The sequence below is a fragment of the Centruroides sculpturatus genome, unplaced genomic scaffold (genome assembly GCF_000671375.1).
Source record: "Centruroides sculpturatus isolate CEXI.00-Female unplaced genomic scaffold, Cexi_2.0 scaffold568, whole genome shotgun sequence".
NCBI lineage: Eukaryota > Metazoa > Arthropoda > Arachnida > Scorpiones > Buthidae > Centruroides > Centruroides sculpturatus.
Genome location: NW_019384710.1, coordinates 446,966 through 469,283, shown reverse-complemented (window position 1 = coordinate 469,283; position 22,318 = coordinate 446,966). Strand labels below are relative to the sequence as shown.

At 33.8% G+C, this 22,318-nt stretch overlaps 2 protein-coding genes across 4 annotated transcripts in view; one reads left to right on the top strand and one right to left on the bottom strand.

Annotated features, from left to right (window-relative positions):
• Positions 1–2,520, bottom strand: part of LOC111627801 (homocysteine S-methyltransferase YbgG-like) — a 28,906-nt gene extending 26,386 nt beyond the window's left edge. Inside the window, exons 1-4 of one of the 3 annotated variants that reach the window (XM_023371448.1) lie at positions 1,806–2,520; positions 1,605–1,722; positions 1,452–1,519; positions 404–579 (exon numbers count right to left, since the gene is read on the bottom strand). In XM_023371448.1, coding sequence (XP_023227216.1) covers positions 404–579; positions 1,452–1,519; positions 1,605–1,676 — 316 coding nt within the window. In that variant the 5' untranslated portion in view covers positions 1,677–1,722; positions 1,806–2,520. Of the gene's footprint in view, positions 1–403; positions 580–1,451; positions 1,520–1,604 lie in introns of all 3 variants that reach the window. The other 2 variants (XM_023371447.1, XM_023371446.1) reach the window with 2 other exon arrangements.
• A 4,431-nt stretch (positions 2,521–6,951) lies between these two features.
• Positions 6,952–21,822, top strand: LOC111627800 (deleted in autism protein 1 homolog). The gene is made up of 3 exons (XM_023371445.1): positions 6,952–7,641; positions 8,745–9,045; positions 20,302–21,822. The coding sequence occupies exons 1-3, from the start codon at positions 7,039–7,041 to the stop codon at positions 20,607–20,609; spliced, it is 1,212 nt and encodes a 403-aa protein (XP_023227213.1). The 5' UTR covers positions 6,952–7,038; the 3' UTR covers positions 20,610–21,822.
• The last annotated feature ends 496 nt before the right edge of the window (positions 21,823–22,318 follow it).

Genomic DNA, 22,318 nt, shown 5'->3' with positions numbered 1-22,318 from the left:
AAATACCAATATGAAGAGTTACAAAATTTAAAATTATTTTAAAATTTTACCTTTCATAAAAAAAATCTTAAAATGTCAGTTCCTTATTATTGTTCAAATGTATGAGGAGTGACGTTCATCCAAATTCTCAAGGTTAAACTTAGATCTAAAAATACTTGAAAACCGATGCTTATTACATAGCATTGCTTTTGTATGATATTAAACTTGGATTAATATTTTTTTATCATATGACAAAGTCTACTTTACTAAACATTTAGATTTACTCATCTTTGTTTATTACTGCAGGATATTTCTACTTTATCTTAAACATTTTGCATTGCATACCACAGGCTTACATAAAATACACATTATCACACAGTATTCACACTGGATTAAATTAATTTAATAGAATATGAATTCTCACTCGAAGAAATACTCTCCTCTTTCGTCACTTCTTCGGATGCCTGTCGACAAATTCCAACGCTCTCCATAATAAGTTCCTCGGCCCGGTCCGTCGTCAAATTCAGATATTTCTGAAATCCTTCTATGTCGGCCTGGTAGCTGGCAGAAGTGAGGACGTCGGCACCACTTCTCAAGTAGCTATTATTAAGAAGACAAGAACTCGTAGGAATTAATACGACAAATGAGCACGAGGCTCCAGACAGTTCCAAACCCTCTCACTAAAATTCACATTATAATATTTGTTTGAACGAAGAGAAATATCATTTTTGGTACAAAAAATGTGACACAAACTTATAAACAATAAAGGAATGTAAATTCTAAGATCAACCGTATCTGACCGAGATCGAATCAAATGTCGAGTTTGATATCTCCCACAATCTAAATCAGAATTTGCTACTCTTGGCAACAAGCAATCAATTGCTTAAAAAGTGAGAACGAGGAAAAACGACCAATCAGAATTGGCAATCGGAAACGGGAAAAAAACTCCAGAATTTCAAGGATGCAACAGTTTCTTCTCCTGAATTTTCCAGATCATTTGTGCACATTTGGTGCGACGGAGACGAAGGTGGGCTTCATCTCTGTTTCCTTTCCTCAGATATCGTGCGAGAACTACGGAGACACTGAAGGAACTCTCGATAGTCACAACAAACCGTTTATTTGACGCGAAAGAAGATCATGTGATTTCTGCACTCTTGCAAGTTTAGAGTTGACGGTGTATCTGGGTCGTCCAAGAGAAGAAGACCCGGATACCACCAGATACTCTCTCGGAAGCCCAAACACCGAAAGAACTCTCACTTGATTTGCAAGCGAGAGTTCCTTCAAACTTTCAAGCATGCAGAAATCTCACAAGCCTCTTTTGTGTCCAATAAACAGTCCATCGCAACTGTCAAGTTTGTCCCAGCTCCGATCGCATCTGCAAGCGATGCTCTCGACTCCTCCATCCATTCCGACCTCAAACGCAACCTCACAATAAAAAGGAATTTGTTTATACTTAAAGACGGGTAGCATACCTTTTATGGACATTTAAAATTTGATCTGGGTGCTGGAAGAGAACGTAAGCACTCCAAAGAGGATGATCCTGTTGGTCAAATTACGAAAAATTTCAATTAGTAAATAAAACCTGGCAAAGTCTGGAAGGCGAATGGGAAATACTAACGACTTACATCGATGGTCTGTCCCAATTTCGAAAGTTCCGTTCCCAACCCCCCGTCCAAAACCTTCATATTATTATTCATTATGGAGTCTTATAAATATGCGACTCGTCTGCTCTTGTAAGAATACCTACGGTAATTATAACCGGCCAGTTAAAAATGCATTCGAAATTTGGGCCATTCGTAAATAAAAGAAAACTTATCCGGCAACACCTCTCACGTGCAACCACAGGTATCGTCTGTCTTTTCCGAGGGAGCAGACGGAGTGTTGACGTCGATAGTGTTGCCAGATGAAATTCCAAATGTTCCTTAGATTTTGACCAAAAATTCCCTACATTTCCCTGGAGGTCAGGAAGGCTATAGTGTAATATTGGTTGCGTAATTATAAAAAGACTTATACGAATCGCAGTTAAATTATAAGTAACGTTGTATTTCGTGAATAATAAATAGATAAACTCGTTTGAATTTTGGCCGTACAACGGATTTTTAATGGTTATCGGCGTGCAATCCCCACTAAAAAAAATATTTTATTGATCGTGAATGAATTTTAATATAAGTCCCCAAAAAACTGTATAATTAGAATTCTCCTAGATTTGTCGAAAATTACAAAAATATCCCTTTTTTCCCCCTTTGGTAATTGAAATTCCTTAAAAATAGGGACAAACCCCTGCGCTTCGCAACAATGTCATCGACGCCATAACGGAAAGAAACGGAACTAATCTGATTTTTTAGTAATTTTGTTAAATATAGCTCTATAATTGCAATGGTATGGTGACGTAACCATAATGAAGTGTTCATGAATTAAGTAACATAAATATATAGAAATGTTTACAAAAGCATTACGTAATGCAAGCGGTCTTCGTACCCTGAACACTGGTAGTTCTGGTCGTTAGTTCGCGTCTCGCTCGAACGGTCTGGCCACGTGGAGTTTTCCGGGTTTCCTCCACGTCTGTAACGCCTAAATAGGGGCAGTTTCCCTTTAAAAAAGACCTCCCGGAAGGCATCCCCCTAGGCAGATCGCCCAAGTGTTGCGTTGCCATAACTTAACAAATAAAAACAACGTTACGTAATGCTAGAATCTCGATCCTCGAGTGAAGAGAATATGGACTTTTTACTCGATTTCACGGGCAAGTGACACGATCGCTCCCTTTCTGCAGATACAAACTAAAGGATAAATATGAAACAATATCAATTAAAACAATACGAAAAGTAATTAAATTGTTACGTAACATTAATAAATGATATTTTAGACAACCAAGCGGTTCATTAAAAATCTTTACGTTCTTTCATGATTTTCTTTTCTGGAATACCGTGTACAACCCGGGGCTCGCATATGACATCTCTGTGGCTGACCCTGTTACATTGCAATATGATAAGAAGTGATAAGAAGAAATACTTAATTAAATACAACTGATAAATTCTAACAAATCAATTTTTTTTTTATTGAGAATCGCAGCGTAACTAGAATACTACGTTACTAAACACGGCTCTGAACGGAATACTACTAAAATCGATAGCATAAATTTTAAATTAAATAAATTTAAAATACAATTTAAAAATGCAACCCGGCATTGTGACGATGTCACAATAAATAATTGCTCGTTATCTTTGATTTTTTTTCCTAGTTACAGAACAGCAATCAAAATTTAATACGCAGCTCTTATATAACAAGGAAAAGAAACAAGTTCTTCAATCCCTTCTCTTGAACTAACTCAAACTTTAACGGGTCATGGAAATTTCGGATCCTACTAATTTAGATTCAAAAAGGACAATAGTATTTGTAAAATCGACAATAGTGAAGACAATGTTCATCACTTTTTAATTCGAATGCTCCAGGTTCAGTGACAGTCGCGAGACCTTCTTTAGAGATTGCCTTACCTACCGCAACAAATGGCCTCCTGGAGAAAAGGATTTAATAAACAAAAAGGAATTGTATAGAAGCTCGACGAACTTTATAACCAGAACTAAAAAACTGACAGTGAACCACAGCTTCAGCAACTTTACTATAAACTAGCTGTTACCCGCGGGGGATTTGCAAGAAAACCCCATTTATATTCATTATTTCAACAACCACAGTAACTGTTATATAACACCTACCACTGAGAATGATGAGAATTGCTGAGAATCAAACAAACTATTTTCAATTTGATAAATTTTCTGGAACGTTTACAATCATTCTATAATCGAATCAATATGCAATAAAAAATTCGAATTTAAAACGGTTCGAACATTTGGTTAAAAAATCGAAATATATAAAAGTATTTATAACAATGTCTGAAATGTTATCAATTTAATACACCTAAGTACTCATGAAAATTAAACATAGTTGAAAACAATATCGCATCTAAAATAGTACAGTAGAAGCCGTTCTTCCGGTTAAGCCTTAATCCTCTCCGTCTCCCCCCGCGGGGAAATTTCGAAAAATCCTTTCTTAGTGTGCGTTTTCAGGACGTGCCCTAACTATGTACCAAATTTCACCTCTTTAGGTTCAGCGGTTTGCTCTAAGGCGCTAGATTACCCAGGTATGCTCATACGCTTCCGTCACGTGTGCAGCCATATTGGTCCTTTTGACGTCATATTCCAAGATTTTTAAATTTAGCTGTATTTTATAACTAGTTGAACTAAATTTTGGCAAAGTTTATCATTTCGACCTTGCAAAATCTTAAGATACAGTTGAATTTATGATTATTTTCGTGTCTCTTCTATTGAACTTCTACGAGAGTCGTCAGCTTTCTAAGGACCAACATGGCGGATGAGCATATCTGGGTTATCTAGCGCCTTAGTTAACTCTGGGCGATGATGAATCAATCAGTGACTCAGTCAGTCAGTCATTCATTCATTCAGTCAGTCAGTCAGGACAAGTAATTTTATATACAGTAGACCCCTATAACACGGTAGATATGTTCCGTCTTTTATGAATTTCATGTTGTACGAGTCCTTAAATACATGAGCCAATCACAGCCCGGCACGTATGCAGTTTAGAGACTACGGCTGTTTGAAAAGTTTTCTTCAATAAAATTAATCGATTCTAGATTAATTCGACTCAACATTTCAAAAACACGTACAATTTTTTGGGAATAATCCATATAAACTATGCTATAAACAAAAAATTGTAGGATTACTTACTGAGTGTGTACCGTTCGACGACTCCATTATTTAAGCTTGTTTTCGTCGTGGAGCTTTTCATCGAATGGCGCTCGCGTGCTTTCTGATAAATTATTTTTTTTTTTTGCGAAAAATTCGCTGAACTTTGGAGACATCATTAATATAAATATAATTTTTATGGACGTTAAATAATAAATGGTTTTTAGTAGGTCCGCTGCTCGTTTAAACTCAACGGTTTGTGCAATATCCGCTATTGGTCTAGATTCGACCAATCCTGTCGCGACACGAGTCGGCGATGACGTTTTACCGAATTATACGAGTTTTTTTAGCATGTTTATACGAATACGGTCGCAATTTTTTCGCCGTGATATAGGAATCCGTATTATATGAACCTGTTTTATAGGGGAGTCTACTGTATTTAGATGGTAACAGTGAATCACTTATAACAGCAACAACAGAAAAGGGCCAAAACTCAGAAGAGGATAACCAACCAACGGGTAAAGAAAACTACAGTAGTAACGAGGAACACTTTTAGTGTCTCAAAATCCTCTACCAAGTTTAACAATTAATGTATTTGTTTATACCAATTGTTTATAAGGCTTCCATTCACACTCAATTTTTTTTTTTAATTTTGTTTCTTTGTTTATACTTGTAATTGTTGTTTTTAAAATTAACACAATGCGGATGCTCATGGGCCCTTCCCCTTCCTTCCTTTCATTCTTTTACTTCCCTATCCTCCTTTCTTTACCATTTCATTCTACACTCTATCTCTCCCCCTCCCTTCCTTTTCCTTAGTTAGGGCAAAGCCAGCCGTTGAACGACAGACAGCCCTCTAATTCCTTTATTAAAAGTAAAGCACTTTGCTTGTTGTTTGATAAAAGTAATTTACAACACAGAACTCACCACGAGGAGGTGGCTGCATATAGAGTTCCGCTCCCACCCAATCTTATTAATTAAAATAATTCAAGTACGTGAACACCATACAATTTCCAGGAGATTTGCTCTCGAATCTTTGACAGTAGTCAAGAACAAATTTGAACTGTTATCATGATGCTAGTAGATTCTATGAAAATTTTCTCATAGAGACTAACTTCACCTATGAGAAAACACTGGATCGAACACCGACTAGGTCAGTGATCTATCGTTCATACGTGAATAAATTTGGTCCTGCATTGTGTGAGCGCAGGACCAGATTTATTCACGTAAGGAAACTCTGGTCCTTGTGTAAGAAATACACGGAAATATTCATATTATATTTAACGTATTTATATTAAACGAAATGACTTACTTGTAATACGAATTTATAAAAAATGGCTTTCTTCTATGGTAATTTGTTGTCAGTTCTTGAATGTTGTTTTCCAAACATTAAATTTTAAGTTTATTTTCCGTAGTTGAAGTGTTTCTTGTTTTCTTTCTCTGTCTTACTCTTTTATTATTAATTCTAAAACTCGGCAAAATATTAGCATTTTTTCTTTGAAAATTACGAGGAATACGATATTGGCATTTCCGTTTCGGCAAAAATTGCCCGTGTATTGTTGATTCATTAACAATTACCGAAAAGACGCGTTGCCTAATTGTTGTCGTTTGATGACGTTTAGCGATGAAACTCCAATTTATTTATTTTTTTTTTAACTCTTTTCGCGCTGTATGCACTAAGAGAGCCTGTTTTTAGCAAGTCCATTATGTATTCGGCCAATCCCACAATGGGGGAGGAGGACGATACCCGACATATTCGGACGGACCACCCCCGAAAAATTCCTGAGGAGTTTTTCGACCCGTCCGGATTCGATTCCGGGTCCCCTAGAGCGGTAGACTGCCACTCTAACTTCTCGACCATCCGGTTACGTTTGTTTGTTAAGTTATGGCAACGCAACACTTGGGCGATCTGCCTAGGGGGATGTCTTCCGGGAGGTCTTTTAAGGGAAACTGGCCCCTATTTAGGCGTTACAGACGTGGAGAAAACCCGAAAAGCTCCACGTGCCAGCCCGTTCGAGAGAGGCACGAACCCACTACCGAACTCCCAGTGTTTAGGGTACGAAGACCGCTTGGCCAATGATGGACTTCATCCGATTACGTCATTCAACATAACGTTTTATAAAGATAGCAAAACTGATTACTTTTTATTAAAAATAGTTTTAACGCTGGCATCTAAATTCCTTTCGATCGTATAACATAAACTGCTATCGAATTAAAACATATATATATTAAAAATAAATAATAAGACAAAAAGACATTTCTCCGAGAGGGGTCGCAGGAGATAATTAAGGAAAGGAGGATTTAAATGGTAATTTCGCTAAGCGACTTAAACGTAATTATGCGTATAATACATTAGTCGACATTAATGTTCCTTAGAATAATAATCAAGAAGAAGACTATTTTTATATTATGCACGTGCGTTTTCCTATATCACTTATCGAGAAAAATATTTCCCATTCGTATCGACCCGTCGGAGGATGCTTTCTTATCGGTTCATCTGTGTCCCGCTTGCTACGGTCAGAACATATGCCCCATCTTCTACCACAATGACTTTCACTTCGTCGGCGCCAGCAAACTTCGAATATCTCGACTCTTCAACGAAAAAAACGTCTATTACGGACAGGTAAGGAATCGCAAAGTCGTGGCCAAGAAATTAGCCCACGATTCTGAACTGAAAGAAACCGATCAACACCTATGCAACGTGGCTACCGGAATATCCGACTGTGATGTCAGAGAAGCTGTGATAAAAATCGTTTCCCGCAGCGCCCGTCTTCCCAAGAACCGGAGACTGTCCGAAGTGGTCGCCCGGGTGGGCGGACTGACCGACGCGGTCAGGTGCCCCTCCGAGAGGTTCCTGACTTACCTGCACGACAGGATAATAGGAGGCAAGGACGGTCCGCCGTACGAGGAGGCGTTGGCCGAACTGGCGTACGGCCTGAGCGTCAATCCCGAACACTTGATACTGGAAGTGAGTAAATTGGGATTGCGATTAAGTTAGTGCGTCGGTAGAAAATCTTTTGGAAATTAATGCTCGAGTACGCGAGGTAGAAAAAAATGTTTGCCGGATGTCTGATTTGGGATGGTAATTGCTGTGGGATTCTGTTTATTCTTTGATGGTTGTGTGAGAGAGTTTATAAATTTTAAATTTATTGTCATTTTGGAATATCTAGAACAGAAATATTACATTTTCTGGAAAAGCGTTATATTCTAAGGATTGATTAAGAGTAAGTTTACAGTAGTTATAAATTAAGATTTAAAGGCATAAACGTAGGCAGTGTTTATTGACTATTCCTTTTTTTATGACAGATATTTTATGTGATAAATTTGGCATTCCAAACATATATAATGTATCGCAATTGCATAAGCTATATTATGGAAATAATGAAGTAACTGATATGTGTTTAATGGTGTTTGAGGTTGGAGAAATACTGATGTTTTTGATGTAGTTAACGGGTCGTTTTTGGGCCTAAATGACGTAAGAAGAAAATTCCTTTTAAGTGTGTTTGTGCCCAAAGATAGTGTATTAACCAGGTTGAAAATGTTAGCGTTTTTCCGACCTTACTCGACACTGGCTCGACGGTTACTCTGTACCTAAGGTGAAACTGCCTCTGCTTCTAGAATGGTTGAAATAGAGTACATTTATGTCTTCATTGTATTTGACCTATTATTTTTTATTTATTCCTTTGAATGTTTTTACTGCTTGTTTTGCCACTTGACACAGTTGCCTTGTTGCCTCTGTTGAGCCAACCCTGCTTACCCATTGTAAAAGATGTATTGTATAATAATTATGGTGGTTAGTTCAAAATTTTGATAGTATATTGACATGATCATTGTAGGTAAATAATGTTTTTGTAATAGCTCACTGAAGATGGGAAAAATTGCTGGGTGCCAAATCTTCATTAGTATAAGGGATGGGAAAGTAAGAAATTACTTTTCATAGATCCATTCCATTTATGTGTTCTGCATTAATTGTTTCACTGTTATTATCAAAAGGTATTATTTTTCATTATTTATTTTAAAATTTTGAAAATAGTTTTAATTTATAAAATGTTTTTGAATCTTTCTCTATAGTCTTTTCCACAAAGTGAAGGTTGGCCATTTTCGCAATACTGGGGTGCCTGTGGACGTGTTGTGGTTGAGGAATTCGTGGGCTATTCATTGCACGATTATGAAGATGGAACTTGGGATCAGCGTTTACATTTGGCATATCAATTGTTACAGATAGCAGATTTATTAACTCATAATCAGCTAGGTTTTGCCATGTACATGACTGATGTTAACATGGACAATTTTGCCGTTCAGCCGGATGGAACGCTTTTTATGATAGATGTTGAAAACATTATTTTTGTGGATCTGAAAAAATTGCAACAAGGTAAACATTTTATTAAATTTATTTATTTTTTTTAATTCAATGCTATAAAATTATATTATACAGGTAGTCCTCGGTAAATATGATTGATAGGTTCCTGGAAAAAACATTTTAAGCAAACTCTGTATGCAGTGATTAGTAGTGACCTTTGGAAGTACGGTATGCTGAAAAAAAAGTTGCATAGTACAAAAGTTGTCTATAATTAATAGACTGTTAAAAAAAAAACCTTAAATGAGAATTACCTGTAATTATGACAAACTAAAAATTAATTATAATTATTTATTAATACCAAGTTATGTCTATTATTTTAGTGAGTTTAAGCTTTTGTGAGATTTTGGACATAGTAATTAATGAAATACATGCTCTAATATAAACTACAGTGCAATCGTAAAGTTTCAGCTTTACGATTGCACAGTGCAACTTTCTCAGTCGGCTATGCCTATATTGCCTGTGACATCATTACTTCATTCCTGGAAGCTCCTCCTGCTTCCCTGCCTACTGCAGAGTGACTTTACAATCTGTATAAATTTAAGAAAATATTTAATATAAATCACTTAAATAAGTTTTCAGATTATGTTCTTAAATTTTAACAATTTTTGTAATGTATTTATTTCATAACAAATAAATTATAGATGGTAGATATGTTAATATACAAAAGTTTTAGTTTTGGATAAATTAATTTTACACATTTAAGCAAAATTGACCACTTAAGAATATATTACAAAGCGGTACATTCCAGTATGCATCAGTCACAGCCATAACTGATGCACTGGTAAATGGTTTAATAAGCTTTTATCTGTATCTGGCACCCTAAGAAGATGGCAGAAGCAAACAGAAGATGCTGTATTGGCATTTCAGATTTATTTTGTTAAAATAACTTTGGGTTAATACATAAAAGTAATAAAAATGGTGTTAATAACATATAAACACCCACACTGCCATAAATAATTATTTACGGTGGTGTGGGTGTTCATTTGCTATGCATCGGGTTTCTGTTGATGTTTATGTTTGTTATTAATAATAATATAACTGTGGAGGCAGCCATATTGCTTCGTCAGAGTTCACCAAATTCAATGAGTGCGATGTTCATTGATCACAAATATCAACATGTTTTAGTATATTGCAGTTTACTGATGCACTGTTTAATGCATGTTTAATTTACAACTGTTCTAAATGTTAGTTTATAGTCAAATAAAGCTATGGTTTTGCATAATACAGCAGTTCTCAAATATGTACAGTACTTTATATATATATATTACATGTTGCAGGCAAATTTAATAATTACTCTTTTGATAGACTGCCTAATCCAGTGTTTCTCAAAGTTTATGGTGCTAAGGTTTTCTAAATATGGGTTTGTTTTTCAAATACACTAGTGCACTGGTAGGATACTGGCAGATAGTGTAAAAGTATTGATAGCCAATTTAAAGTACCAGAAGTTCTCAGCAATGGCAGTTCTTCACATTCAGTCACCATATACGAATACTGATGGGAATTTCTTTAGTAAAAGAGCACTGTTTAAATCTAAATAAAAAGTTTTACATCTTATTCAAAAGTTCAGAATTTATGTTTATAATGAGTTTATTTTGTAGTCTTATATTCAAATAAATCATTTTATAAATTAATTAATATTTGTATTTTGTTAACACAAATATACAAATTGAATTAATTTATTGTTTAATAAACATATGTGGTAGTTTCATTGAAGGAAGCTTTGCAATGAGCAATTATTTGTTCTGACATTGTCACAATGCCAGGCCTCAATTTTTAATTAATCATATTTTTAATTTATTTAATTTAAAATATATACTCTCCACCTCAAATTATTGGTAGTGGCTTGTCCCTGTACATCATGCTTTTACTTTAACAATAGAGTCATGCTGGTCATCTATTAACTGCTTTCAGGGGAAAAGTTTTGAATTGACTTCCAGTTTGAATCAGAAGCTCTTATATAATTGGAGCCTCTTGCTCCTGAGGTTAATTGGTTAATCAGTTAATTGGAGCCTCCTGCTCCTGAGGTTTTCATATCTGATCTTGTCTTTCATCTCTAACTCTGTTCTTGACTGTTCTTGAGATTAAGGAAAGACTGACAGATGGACGTACAGAGGATCGACAACTGTGGGAATTTATAAGTCTACAGTTTTTTCAAATTGCAAGCCAATTATTATAAATTCATTTTATGCAAACTGTAAATAATTATTTCTATTTGCAATTCATTTTATCAGTTGTTATTTTTCATGTTACATTAAGTAAAATCTTTGTTTTAAATGTTTAAATTTTATTTTCTTCTTTTTCATATTATTAAAACTATTGAATATAATTGTAAATCTCTACAACATTTTAAAAAAATTATGTTAAAAACTATTACAATAATTTAAATATATTAGTTAAAGTGTAATATTTATTTTTTTCTTTTTTTTGTTTCTTGTTAAAAAATTTAATAAGTACGAGGACTATTTTTAAAATAAGGTCCATTTGTGAATGAGAGTGAGAATGACACGCGATTGCAGCAGTGTGCATGAGTATCTGCTTTTAGCATGCTTTGCGCATGTTTAGGTGCCATTTGCAGCCGTATCGTCTGTCTGTGTGCTGAATTGTAGAAGTTTATAATGTTTAAGAAAATTGAGTCACCTGCCGACTGTAAGATATGATCTGTTATTCGATTTCAGCATGAAAGATCATGGTAACTGTCTTTTGGGACAGGAAAGGGACTTTGTTAGTGGATTTTATGCCAAGAGGTACAACAATCAATTCTGATGCTTAGTGCGACCTTCAGAAAACTCTGCCATGCCATACAAGACAAGCAGCGTGGCCTAATGTCTTCCGGCGGCAGATTTCTTTGAAGTCAGAATTAAAAATTTTTTTGAGTGGTATCACAAATGTTTGAACAAAAATGGAAATTATGTAGAAAAGTAGATAAAAGTATGTAGAATATGGAAAAAAATATATTTTAATGATATTTACAGTATTTTTCTTCTTATTAAAAAATGGACCTTATTTAAAAAATAGCCCTCGTATAACCAAACAACCACAAGATTTCATTGGGCAACTTTTCTGTGATTATTTTTAATTAATTACTAAATAATTTGTCACTAAAGGGAGGCATTATACTCCATCTCTTAAATTTAACAAATATAATTAAATTAATATTTAGTAAATAATTTTGAATATTCTGGAAGAAAAGAATTGGCCTGGAGTAAGACACAAACCCACAACTCCTGCTTATCATGCAGATGCATTGCCAGTTATGTTGTTTATTTATATAATACAGGTATACCTTGCCTTACGTCGGTAATTGGTTCCAGGAGAACGACTTAAGTCGAAAAACGACGTAAGTCGAATTTACTTGTCTCCAAATCTATTTGTCACTAGGCTAAACCATAAATTGCCAATTCTGGTTCTGTATTTTATTTATTAATGCATTTTTAATAATATATGGTTAATAAAGGATCTATTTTAAGCTTACAAACAAATAAATTTTAGTTTTTAATATAGTACAGAAAAAAAGTAATCTAAATTTACGAATGCATGTACTTTAAATACAGTACATACTTGTAAATGTATATATTTTAATATGATTTTATGTGCTTTAAACGTTTTTCTAGTGATACAGTAGAGCTTCGAAAACTCGGCCTAATGTGGACCGAAGGGTGGCCGAGTTTGTGAAAATGCCAGGTTATCGGGAATGGGGTTAAAAAAAAATAAGTATGAGTCTTTTCTCAGAAAATACTGTACTGTACTTGTATGTATTGTTTACTTGAGAATACAACAGAGAATAAACTGCCCAAATACCCTTAAACAAAGGAAAAGTACGTCCTTTATGAAGGGATAGAGCCTTTACTACATGAAAATGAAAATTAATGAATACACTGTGTACAGTAATTTACCTGATAAGACAAACCTCAGAATAATACTTTATGAGAGCTTTTATACTTTTATAAAGCTGTCTATAATGAAAATTAATTAACTAAGGACTTTTTTGCCCTGCCAGGGTGTGGCTGAGTTATCCAGAGTGCCGAGTTTTCGAGGCTCTACTGTATTACAACTTCAATATTTGTAAACAGACGTAAAGTCGAATAAAATGACAAATTTGATTTTTATTTTTCCATATACTTTTATGACAAACGACATATAATCGGGAATGACGTAAGTCGAGGTATACCTGTATATATACACCATGCCAGGGTTGAGCTATTGTTGGCTGAGTGTCACAAGTAGGAGTTTATAAAGTGACGGCACTGCAAGTGTCCCCATTCAACACCATAAGTAACCGAGGATGGTTATATCATATTTAAGTATGTCTGGAAGAGATCGGACTGGAGGTCCGGATAGCGTAACTGGCAACACATCTGCACAGTAAGCAGGAGTTGCAGGTTTGAGTCCTGCTTCAGGTTGATTCTTTTCTTCCAGAATATTATAAATTATTTAATAAATATTAATTTAATTATATTTGTTAAATTTAATAAGAGATGTATGGCACCTAATGCCTTCCTCTAGTGACAAATTATTTAGTAATTAAATATAATCGCAGAAAAGTAGCCAGATGTAATCTGGTAGTTGTTTGTGTTTTATTGAGTTTTGTTGATGTTAGTTTATTGATAACAAATATAATCATAGTTAAAAGTTTACGATATAATTTAAAAATTATTAAAACTTATTACAGTATTGAAATTATTAAAAATGTGTCATAATTTTTTTTCTTTAGTTAGTTTTCATTTTCAGTTTATTTTAATTAACAAATAGCAATTTTCTGTCACATCTTGTCATAAAACTTCTTAATCATTTTACACTATTTTAAAAATGTTAATTGTTAGTAGCATCAATTTAATGTTTTGTCATATAAGCATATCCTGCATACATTTATATCATTATGGTGTTTATACTAGTTTTTCCAAATTTTATTTACTTCTAATCTATTATTTAGCAGTACTGTATTCATTATTATTATATGTTCTTTAAGGGTTTCTTAAGCTTTTACATTCTGTGGATTGTTTTTCCAGATCAGGTAAGAGTCACCGACCCCAGGGATCACACAGAAAAAATGTTTTTTTTATGTTACAATTTTTATTTTAATAAATATATTATGATATAGTATAATATATGTGCTTCTTTCTTAATATTGCTAATATGATATAAGATTATCTATTTGTCTGTAGTTCCGTAGCTAAAAATTATTTATGGTTCGTGTAAACGAATTGAATTTACACTGAAAATAATGTACAATAATTATAAAGATGGATTGAAGAGGACTAAAAGGTGCCCAAAATTTATTTCCCAGAATAAAAAGGGTGTAATTTAGTTGGGATGTTGCTTCATTTAAAGAAACTATTGTATAAGTTTATTAAATAATACAAAAAAGTGAGTGAAGAATACTGAATTAATTTAATAGCTGTTGAAAATTAAAATTATCAAAAGACTGCTTTATAATGACAAATGAAACATAAAATCCTCTTTGTTAGAAAATTAATTGTTTTAATTTAAGTGCAAAACATGTAACTATACCAGTAATATCCAGCATTTAATATATTTACTAAAAATAATGAAAACAAATGTAAATCTTCAGGTTAAAAACAGTCGAGCATTTTTTTCCTGTTATTTTTAATGCAAAATTAAAAATTAATTGCTTCAAAATGGACTCCAATCTATTTGAAATTACATTCAAGCCTCAGCTGTGCTAATAAATAGCAGAATGAAAAATAAGTTTATGAAAACATTCCAAAAAAGGCCTGAAAAAAATAGTTGTTTTGAATATTCTGACTTCACAATATAACAAGGAACTTGTATCAGAGATTTGTCAAATATTAAAAAAGTAGTATCGTCATCTTTGTAATATTATAACTTTAAAGATATTTTGCTTATTATCATGGCATTTCTGGGCATATGTTTGCAAGGCTATTGCAATAATAAGACTCATTAATGTTAAAGAATCTAACATAACTCTAAAAATAGAAATGTTTTTAAATGATTTGTAACAATGTAAGAAAAGAAAAGTATAATTGCAAACAAAACAGTTTAAATCATTTGAATGCAATGTGCTGCTATTGGTCAGAGAACCAATGTGGATTCAGTTTAGGTTTTAGCACATACCAAAACAGGTTTTTGCATGTTGATCATTAGTTCTTTGTAACTTAGATGAACTCTTTTATAAACTGCAGGTAAATAGTACTCTGTCAAATATTATCTGTGACTTAGCACATTCCAAATCCTGGAAAATGAACTTGGCATTTACTGGTGTTAAATTGCCAAACAGAAAAATGTTCTTGCCACCAAATGGTTTGTTCAGATTGCAACAATCATTCAATCAATGTCTTACTGTGTCCAAAGCTATACCAAACACCATGCTGAAATCATCAATAGTAATCAATTTCAAGACTTTTCATTGCTGACAATACAGTTTGAATTCATATGTTTCAATTTAAAACATTTAGTTTCAACCATAAGCTGAAAAAATGGTTATTGTCATTCCATTGTTGTTAAATGCTGAAATTCCTATAGGAGTCAAGATCACCACAGCTAAGTTATTGGAGTCATTATCAAGTTACATATGATTGAAGGACAGTTGATCAAGCAACTCATGTCTGTTCCTGCAACTTCACTGATGATCATCTTTATTGGGCCAATGTTTTTTTTATTTTTGATATGGCTGGTGACTATATCAAAAAATTATCACTGATCTTTGGCTCATTAACTTTTTATTCAAGCTGATCTTCATTAATTGTGGTTTTTACTGCTGGATCAACATTATTATTATTATTACCAACTATTTCCACATTCTCAGCTGCTTCATTGGCTTGCTCAATAGCTTTTTCTTTGTACATTTTTTAAAAGTGCTTCAATGTACTTCTGAGTTTTGTATTTTTCCAGCATTATTGAGAAAAAACTATACATTGTTCTTGGAAGATTTGCAATACAAAGCAAATTCACTGAGCAGTTCTTTCCTTCAAGGTTTGAATATCATTAATAGTGAGTGGTGTTTTTTTTTTCTTCTGTTTGAAAGGTCGTTATTTCTCCTTAAGAGAATGTATAAACTTTCTCCATTCTTCTAAAGTATTATGATGAATATCTATTTATTCGATTACACGACTATATTAAGTTGTAATACTTCTAACACAAAACAAAGTGTGACATTGAAATACTTTTCACAGTAATCAAATAAACAGTATAAAGTAACTCACGGCTTTTAAGAGCACATGGTAAACTTTTGCTTGCAGAAATATCCATAGCCATTTTGATTAATATAGTATTCTTTTGAATGAGGCTCAAGCTTGGATAATTCTTACCAGCTGGCAATTTCACAGCTGGCAGATCTTTTAATTCATTTGCACTTTTTAGATAATAATTGCCAATCAAGTTGTTGAAAATTGCAGTCAAACTTTTGTTTCTTTTAGTGTTCTTTTGGCTCATTTATCTTTTTGAAATTCATTTTGCAAATATTTGTAAGGCATTATCTATCTTTGGCAATATAGGAAATGCAAATGGATTGCCATTTGCCTTTCTTATATTGATGAAGATAACATGGATTGAGTAACTGTAGAACAGAAAACCCAATATCTTATGAATGGCTTTGCAGCTGCCAATTTCTCTCAACATTAGGTACTTTAAGACAGTTTAGCACTTGGCAATAATTCTTCCTTTTGTCAATAACTTGCCAGATTTCTTCAGTTCTATTCTTTTCTGCCTTGGTAATGTAGCTTTTAATATGTTGGTTCAAAACAAGGCCCTTCACATCAACATATTGTTTATCTGTCTTGGTGCTGAGGTAAATAAACTGTAACAGTCATTCATGCAAGTTTCATGATGTTTTGTCATTGTGTCTTTAAGTCATTTGACTTTGTAATATGCTTTCCACTTCTAGTTTTAAGGCAATATTCTAGAACATTGGTGCCCAAACTACAGCCACCAAGCCAAATCTGGCTCAAGGTATGTGTTAATTTGTCCAGCAAACATATTTGGCACTTCACTTATAAATGGTAGAAATAGGTCTTTTATGTTATGTCTATAGTATTCCTTGCAGTAAATAGGAGGGTACATCTCTCCTATTTAAATATCTGAATAACTGTTTACTTTATAAATTATATTTTAAATAATTTACCACCTCAGCTTTTAACCATCTTAATTTGTTTATTAATCAAATGAAATAACAAAAGCTTAATACGATGGTTATTTGGACCTCTGTCTACTGCACGAAAATCTTATATAAAGATTATTTATATTTTGTTTGATGAATAGTGAAATTAATTTAATTAATATAAATTTGCAGTTTAATAAGTGTTTTGTGTGTTATATAACTTTTTATCATATAAAATTTCCTGTTAAGTAAAATTTGTATTAATTTTTTATTGTTTATCAAATATAAAGAATTTTTTTTCCAACAGCAAATGTTTTTAACTTCTTATTAGACTATTAAACTTTAAAATTCAATTGCCGGCATATTTGAATACGAATAAAGAAAATTCGGTCGCACTCCTGTTTTATACGTAAACAAACTTAATGCCAATTGATCGACTACTTGGTCGACATTCGACTGTTATAATTGCATGTACTGTACAAACTAAGTTAGTCATTTAACAATAAATATTGAAGATAGGAAAACTGAATTAAATCTTAAGTAAATGAGAAGCAACATGTTTAATTAGCTTTAGAATATTGTTTTATTGTAAAAGTTTGGAATAGTTTGGATCCAAATGTATATTTAAGAGGATCAACTTTTACATTAAATGAACAACAATTATTAAAGAGAAGCCACTCTACAGTATACCGTAAATCTGTATTAGTGGGAGAAGCCATTCTATTGTAAATATATTTGTGCTTACAGTAGAATGGCTTCACTGGATATGCAAATTTAAATTCTCTCTTAACCCTCATTTTTTTTTAAAGCATTCATTTATAAAAAGATTGTGTTTTCTCTTTTATTTTTTAACAATGGATATACCTACGTTAGTGCTGCAAATGATACATTTACATATTTAAATTTAGAATGCTAATTTTTAGGAAAATATTATCTTTGCATGCTATTTAATCAGTAAAACTCTTGTATGTCTAATGTTTTAAAATTTGTTTCACACTCTTTTATACAAAAAATTATTTGATTATTTAGTCAGAAATATTATAAACTGTAGAAAGAATGTTAAAACAATTACATTTTAATTAAAAGCAAGACAAGATTTTATAATAAACTCTCATTATTTAGGCAAATTGTTGTTGGGAATTTCTAATTAAAATTAGCCAATGAGTGAAATGTTTGCACTAATAATTATGTTGCTTTATCTGCGCTAGAAATGAAAAGAAATACGAAATTAATTACTGTAATATATTGCATAAATACATATTAAAGAATTGGCCTGCAGGCAGAGATGGACGTAACTTTCTGGGGGTCACAGGATGGAGATTTTTTCGGGCCCATTTTTTTAAATTATTTATTTTTATTTCTTGTAGCGTGTTTCTAAACACAGTATGCAGTTTTAGCCGAACGGTAGTGACTTTCTCCTCTTTAATCTTGTTTTAAAAAATTTCCGAAAAGCCATGGTAAAACAGATTGCAACGAGATGTGTTTTACGAAAATCTTATAAATTTGTTCATTTATATAGGTAACGTGCTGGCTAGTGGCCCCGTTACGAGTAATTTTTAAATTTAAGGTCGATTGTCTTTGGGTATTAGCGCTGTCTCCAGCAGTTGGCGTTAAAAAAGATGGTAGCTCCTCACCAACGGCTGTCCATGTTCAAGTAAAAAAAAACGAACTTTATGGGAGACAGGAGAGAAAAACAGCCTATTTTAACAGTAAATACACGAGGGATATTTCCAATATTAAACGTTAAAATGGAATAGGACAGTCGGATAATAATTATTCCGTACACAAAAGTTCCATTCTGCTACAGTAATACCCGAGAGTTACGTAAGAAATGCGGACCGTAGACCTTCGCGTAAGTCGAATTTGTAAATTGCCTAAGTGTCACTACTTAATTAATAACTCGATACTGTATTTATTATTTATTTTTTCTTTTTGTATAAAAGAATTGTTTACGAGAAAGAGTGGCCTGCATGCTTGCGTACGTGTTTACAATTAGACCGTAAAGTAAAGGATTAGCAGAACAATGAAGAAATAAATCGGTACAATGCAAAAGAAAGAAAGAAAGAGAGGGTGAATGAATGTTTGAAATAGAATAATTCTTTGTAAAATTACGTGTTCTTATAATCAGATTTTTTTTCCAATTTTTGAGATATACATTTTATGTAACTTGGGGTATTACTGTACTGACAAATATTGTAATTTTACTCCAATATCCGGAAGAGGGAAATTTGGGTCATGTTTTGCCGGTCGGGTTAATCGGAGTCCGTAAAGTCGAGAGTTTAACAGTACAGTATATGGATTGGGTATATCCCCGCAGAAAAATCATTCTAAAAAGTATAAATACGATTCAATTCGAATTAACCGCGATTAATTAGTAGTAGATGGGCGTAATGTTTGCCTTCGGACACAATCAAGTTCCGTGGACTTCCGTAAAATTGGTCAGCAATACGTTATCTGAATGCTTATAAAATTCCTTTCGTTGCCTCTTGAATAAGCTTCCGAAGAATCCGTAAGTTCTCCGTTGTTTTGTTTGTTTTAGTTATGGCAACGCAACACTTGGCGATCTGCCTACGGGGGATGCCTTCCGGGAGGTCTTTTTAAGGGAAACTGGCCCCTATTTAGGCGTTACAGACGTGGAGAAAACCCGGAAAACTCCATGTGGCCAGCCCGTTCGAGCGAGGCGCGAACCCACGACCGAACTCCCAGTGTACAGGGTACGAAGACCGCTTGGCCACTGGTGGGCATCTCCGTTGCAAGACGAGAACTTTGCAATACGGGGACACCTAAATACAGTAGGGAGATTTAGTCGGGGTTGTGCGGTGACCTTTCGATACCTCCCAGCATTTTCTGGTGCATCCGGAGCCATCAATTTGACACTCGTTCGAGGTGAACAAACTCTTCAAAAGCGCCAACTATCCCTCCATCAAATTGCAAAACACAAGTTTTTCTAACGAACTGTTCAAAAACTAAAGTATTTTCTCGCCGGATATGCGTATGGGTCCACCCCGTATATCGTGTTCCGTATAAGTTATGCATACCGATAAGAAATTCTTTTAGTTTAATCTTTTCAAATGTTTAGCGTGTTTATTGCTAAGAAATTAAAATAGAATGCTGTTAAAATTAATAAATTTCATCAATTGACGTATGAACTTAATCGACAGACAATGATATTTTTCTATTTAATTATATTTTAGATAAACCACCGAATTGGAACGTTTTCCATACAAATTGGGGCGAAGGATGTAAAGACTGTCTGAGTTTTTCCGAAGAAGACCTCTGCTCCAGGCTGGTTTCCGATCATAACTATTACGCAATATGCAAGGGTATTTTAACACCTGATTCTTATTATTCTCCCCGAGGTTTTTTACACGATATTCCCCCCGACGTGGACAGAACTACGAATTTATCCTATTTGTTATCGCAATGTTCGATGCCCGAAGTCGAAGGAGGTCGCTTCGAAGTGGTTCCAAAGTTATTGCAGACCATGCAGTCGCTCTTGTAATATACGCTAACGATCTGTGATATCGTCTACCAGTGTTTAAATATCACTTTAAAACTTCTTCGGTAAAAAAAAAAAAATCATTTGTACACAATATATACCTTAATTTTTAAATATTTAAATAAAATGTCCCCGACGATAATTACTCGTTTGTAGATTATTTCGTGTAATTACTTCTCGTGATAAAAATGAGAAATCAGAGTGCGTTGCGGCTGTTATACGTTATTTAAGTGAAATGACTTTAATTAAAAGTAGGGAATATAACCGGACGAAGAAAGTTTGCAGACACTTTCACGTTGTGAGTCATATTTGTTTGCGGTATGGTCCTCTTTACTGCTCTGTGTACGAGTGGTTAAGGGTGCGTTTGGAAACCTATTACTAATAATTGCTGGTAATTACCGGAGCGATTAGAAAGTGTAACCCGAATAACCAATCGCGTTTGAAAGTCGCGGTTATGATATCACCGATTGTTACCGATGTAACCACTGTGTTAAAGCGATTACGGCGGTTCTATTGAATTACTAGATGGACACATCATATCGTGTGACGAATGTGGCCATGATTTTAAAAATGAAGAAATACAACAAATTTTGTTTCCGTGGCACAAAGCGACCAAAATCAGAAAGCCACGTCGTCCCAAATTTTAGATTGGGCAAGATGGCATGGTCAATAGCCAGCAAATGCTACGAAATTATTGATTTCATAGTTTGAACTAAACGAAGATAATTTTTTCTTCGATACTTGTCCAAAAAATTCTACAAGTTAATTTTCATCTTTTGATGAACTTGTCGAATCTTCGTTGTCATATGATTCTGAATCGATATTCGAGAGCAATGACAATTAATATCATCTTTCCACCATGTTGAACACAAAATAACTAGTGTTTTTAAACGAATTACTAACAAGTCGTCATAAAATACTAATTCAGCTCAATGCTCTACGACTCTATGCTAATAACGTTTCAAACGAAAGAAAGAGTTAACATTGTAACATAATCGTCCTCCGGCGATATCGATGTTTCTAAATTCACTCGAATGTATAAATTGTAGATTAAAGGGTGAAATGACTCAAATAATTGTCCACCAGAAGCACTCAGAAAAATATTTCGCATAAGGTGTAACTTCGAATTTTGCAATGAACTCTTACGTGTCCTGCCAGTGTTTGAATCGTCCATTACAAAATTGACGAAGCGTTTTAGTATGAATTTCTTGGTGCGTTTTTGAATATACTCCAAATATTTTGAAGCAATTTACTTAATTAACAAATTCCCATACTTCTGTTACGTAGAATTGTAAAACTAAAATTAAAACAAATTAGAAATTTACACAGTTTCTTGTTAAATGTAAAATCAAAGTTTCGTGGAAAACGAGAAGCTTTCCTTTGTAAAAGTTACTTTACAAAATGACGATTAAATGAGTTTTAAATGAATTGATATTAAAGTGTGTATCCGAACGATCAAATTGACATATTTCGAGAAGAATATTAACAGAATTTTTTAAAAATAAAACTAACGTTGGTAACAATTTATTTGGCGAGGAATTTTTCGGGGCGTGGTCCGTTCGGATATGTCGGGTTCCATCTCTCACCACCTGTTCGCCCCATTGTGGGCCTGGCTAAAGCCATAATGGGCCTGCTTTAAGAGGCCCTTATGCCTTTATTTGGCCCGTCCGGATTCGATCCCGGGTCCCCCCGGAGCGGTAGGCTGCCACCTT

Bases quoted from the DNA above. Each gene is read 5' to 3' on its own strand.
- LOC111627800 (XM_023371445.1), top strand. From the start codon at position 7,039: ATGTTCCTTAGAATAATAATCAAGAAGAAGACTATTTTTATATTATGC. The intron at 7,642-8,744 runs GTGAGTAAATTG...CTTTCTCTATAG, and splicing joins CCGAACACTTGATACTGGAA to TCTTTTCCACAAAGTGAAGG. The intron at 9,046-20,301 runs GTAAACATTTTA...ATTATATTTTAG, and splicing joins TCTGAAAAAATTGCAACAAG to ATAAACCACCGAATTGGAAC.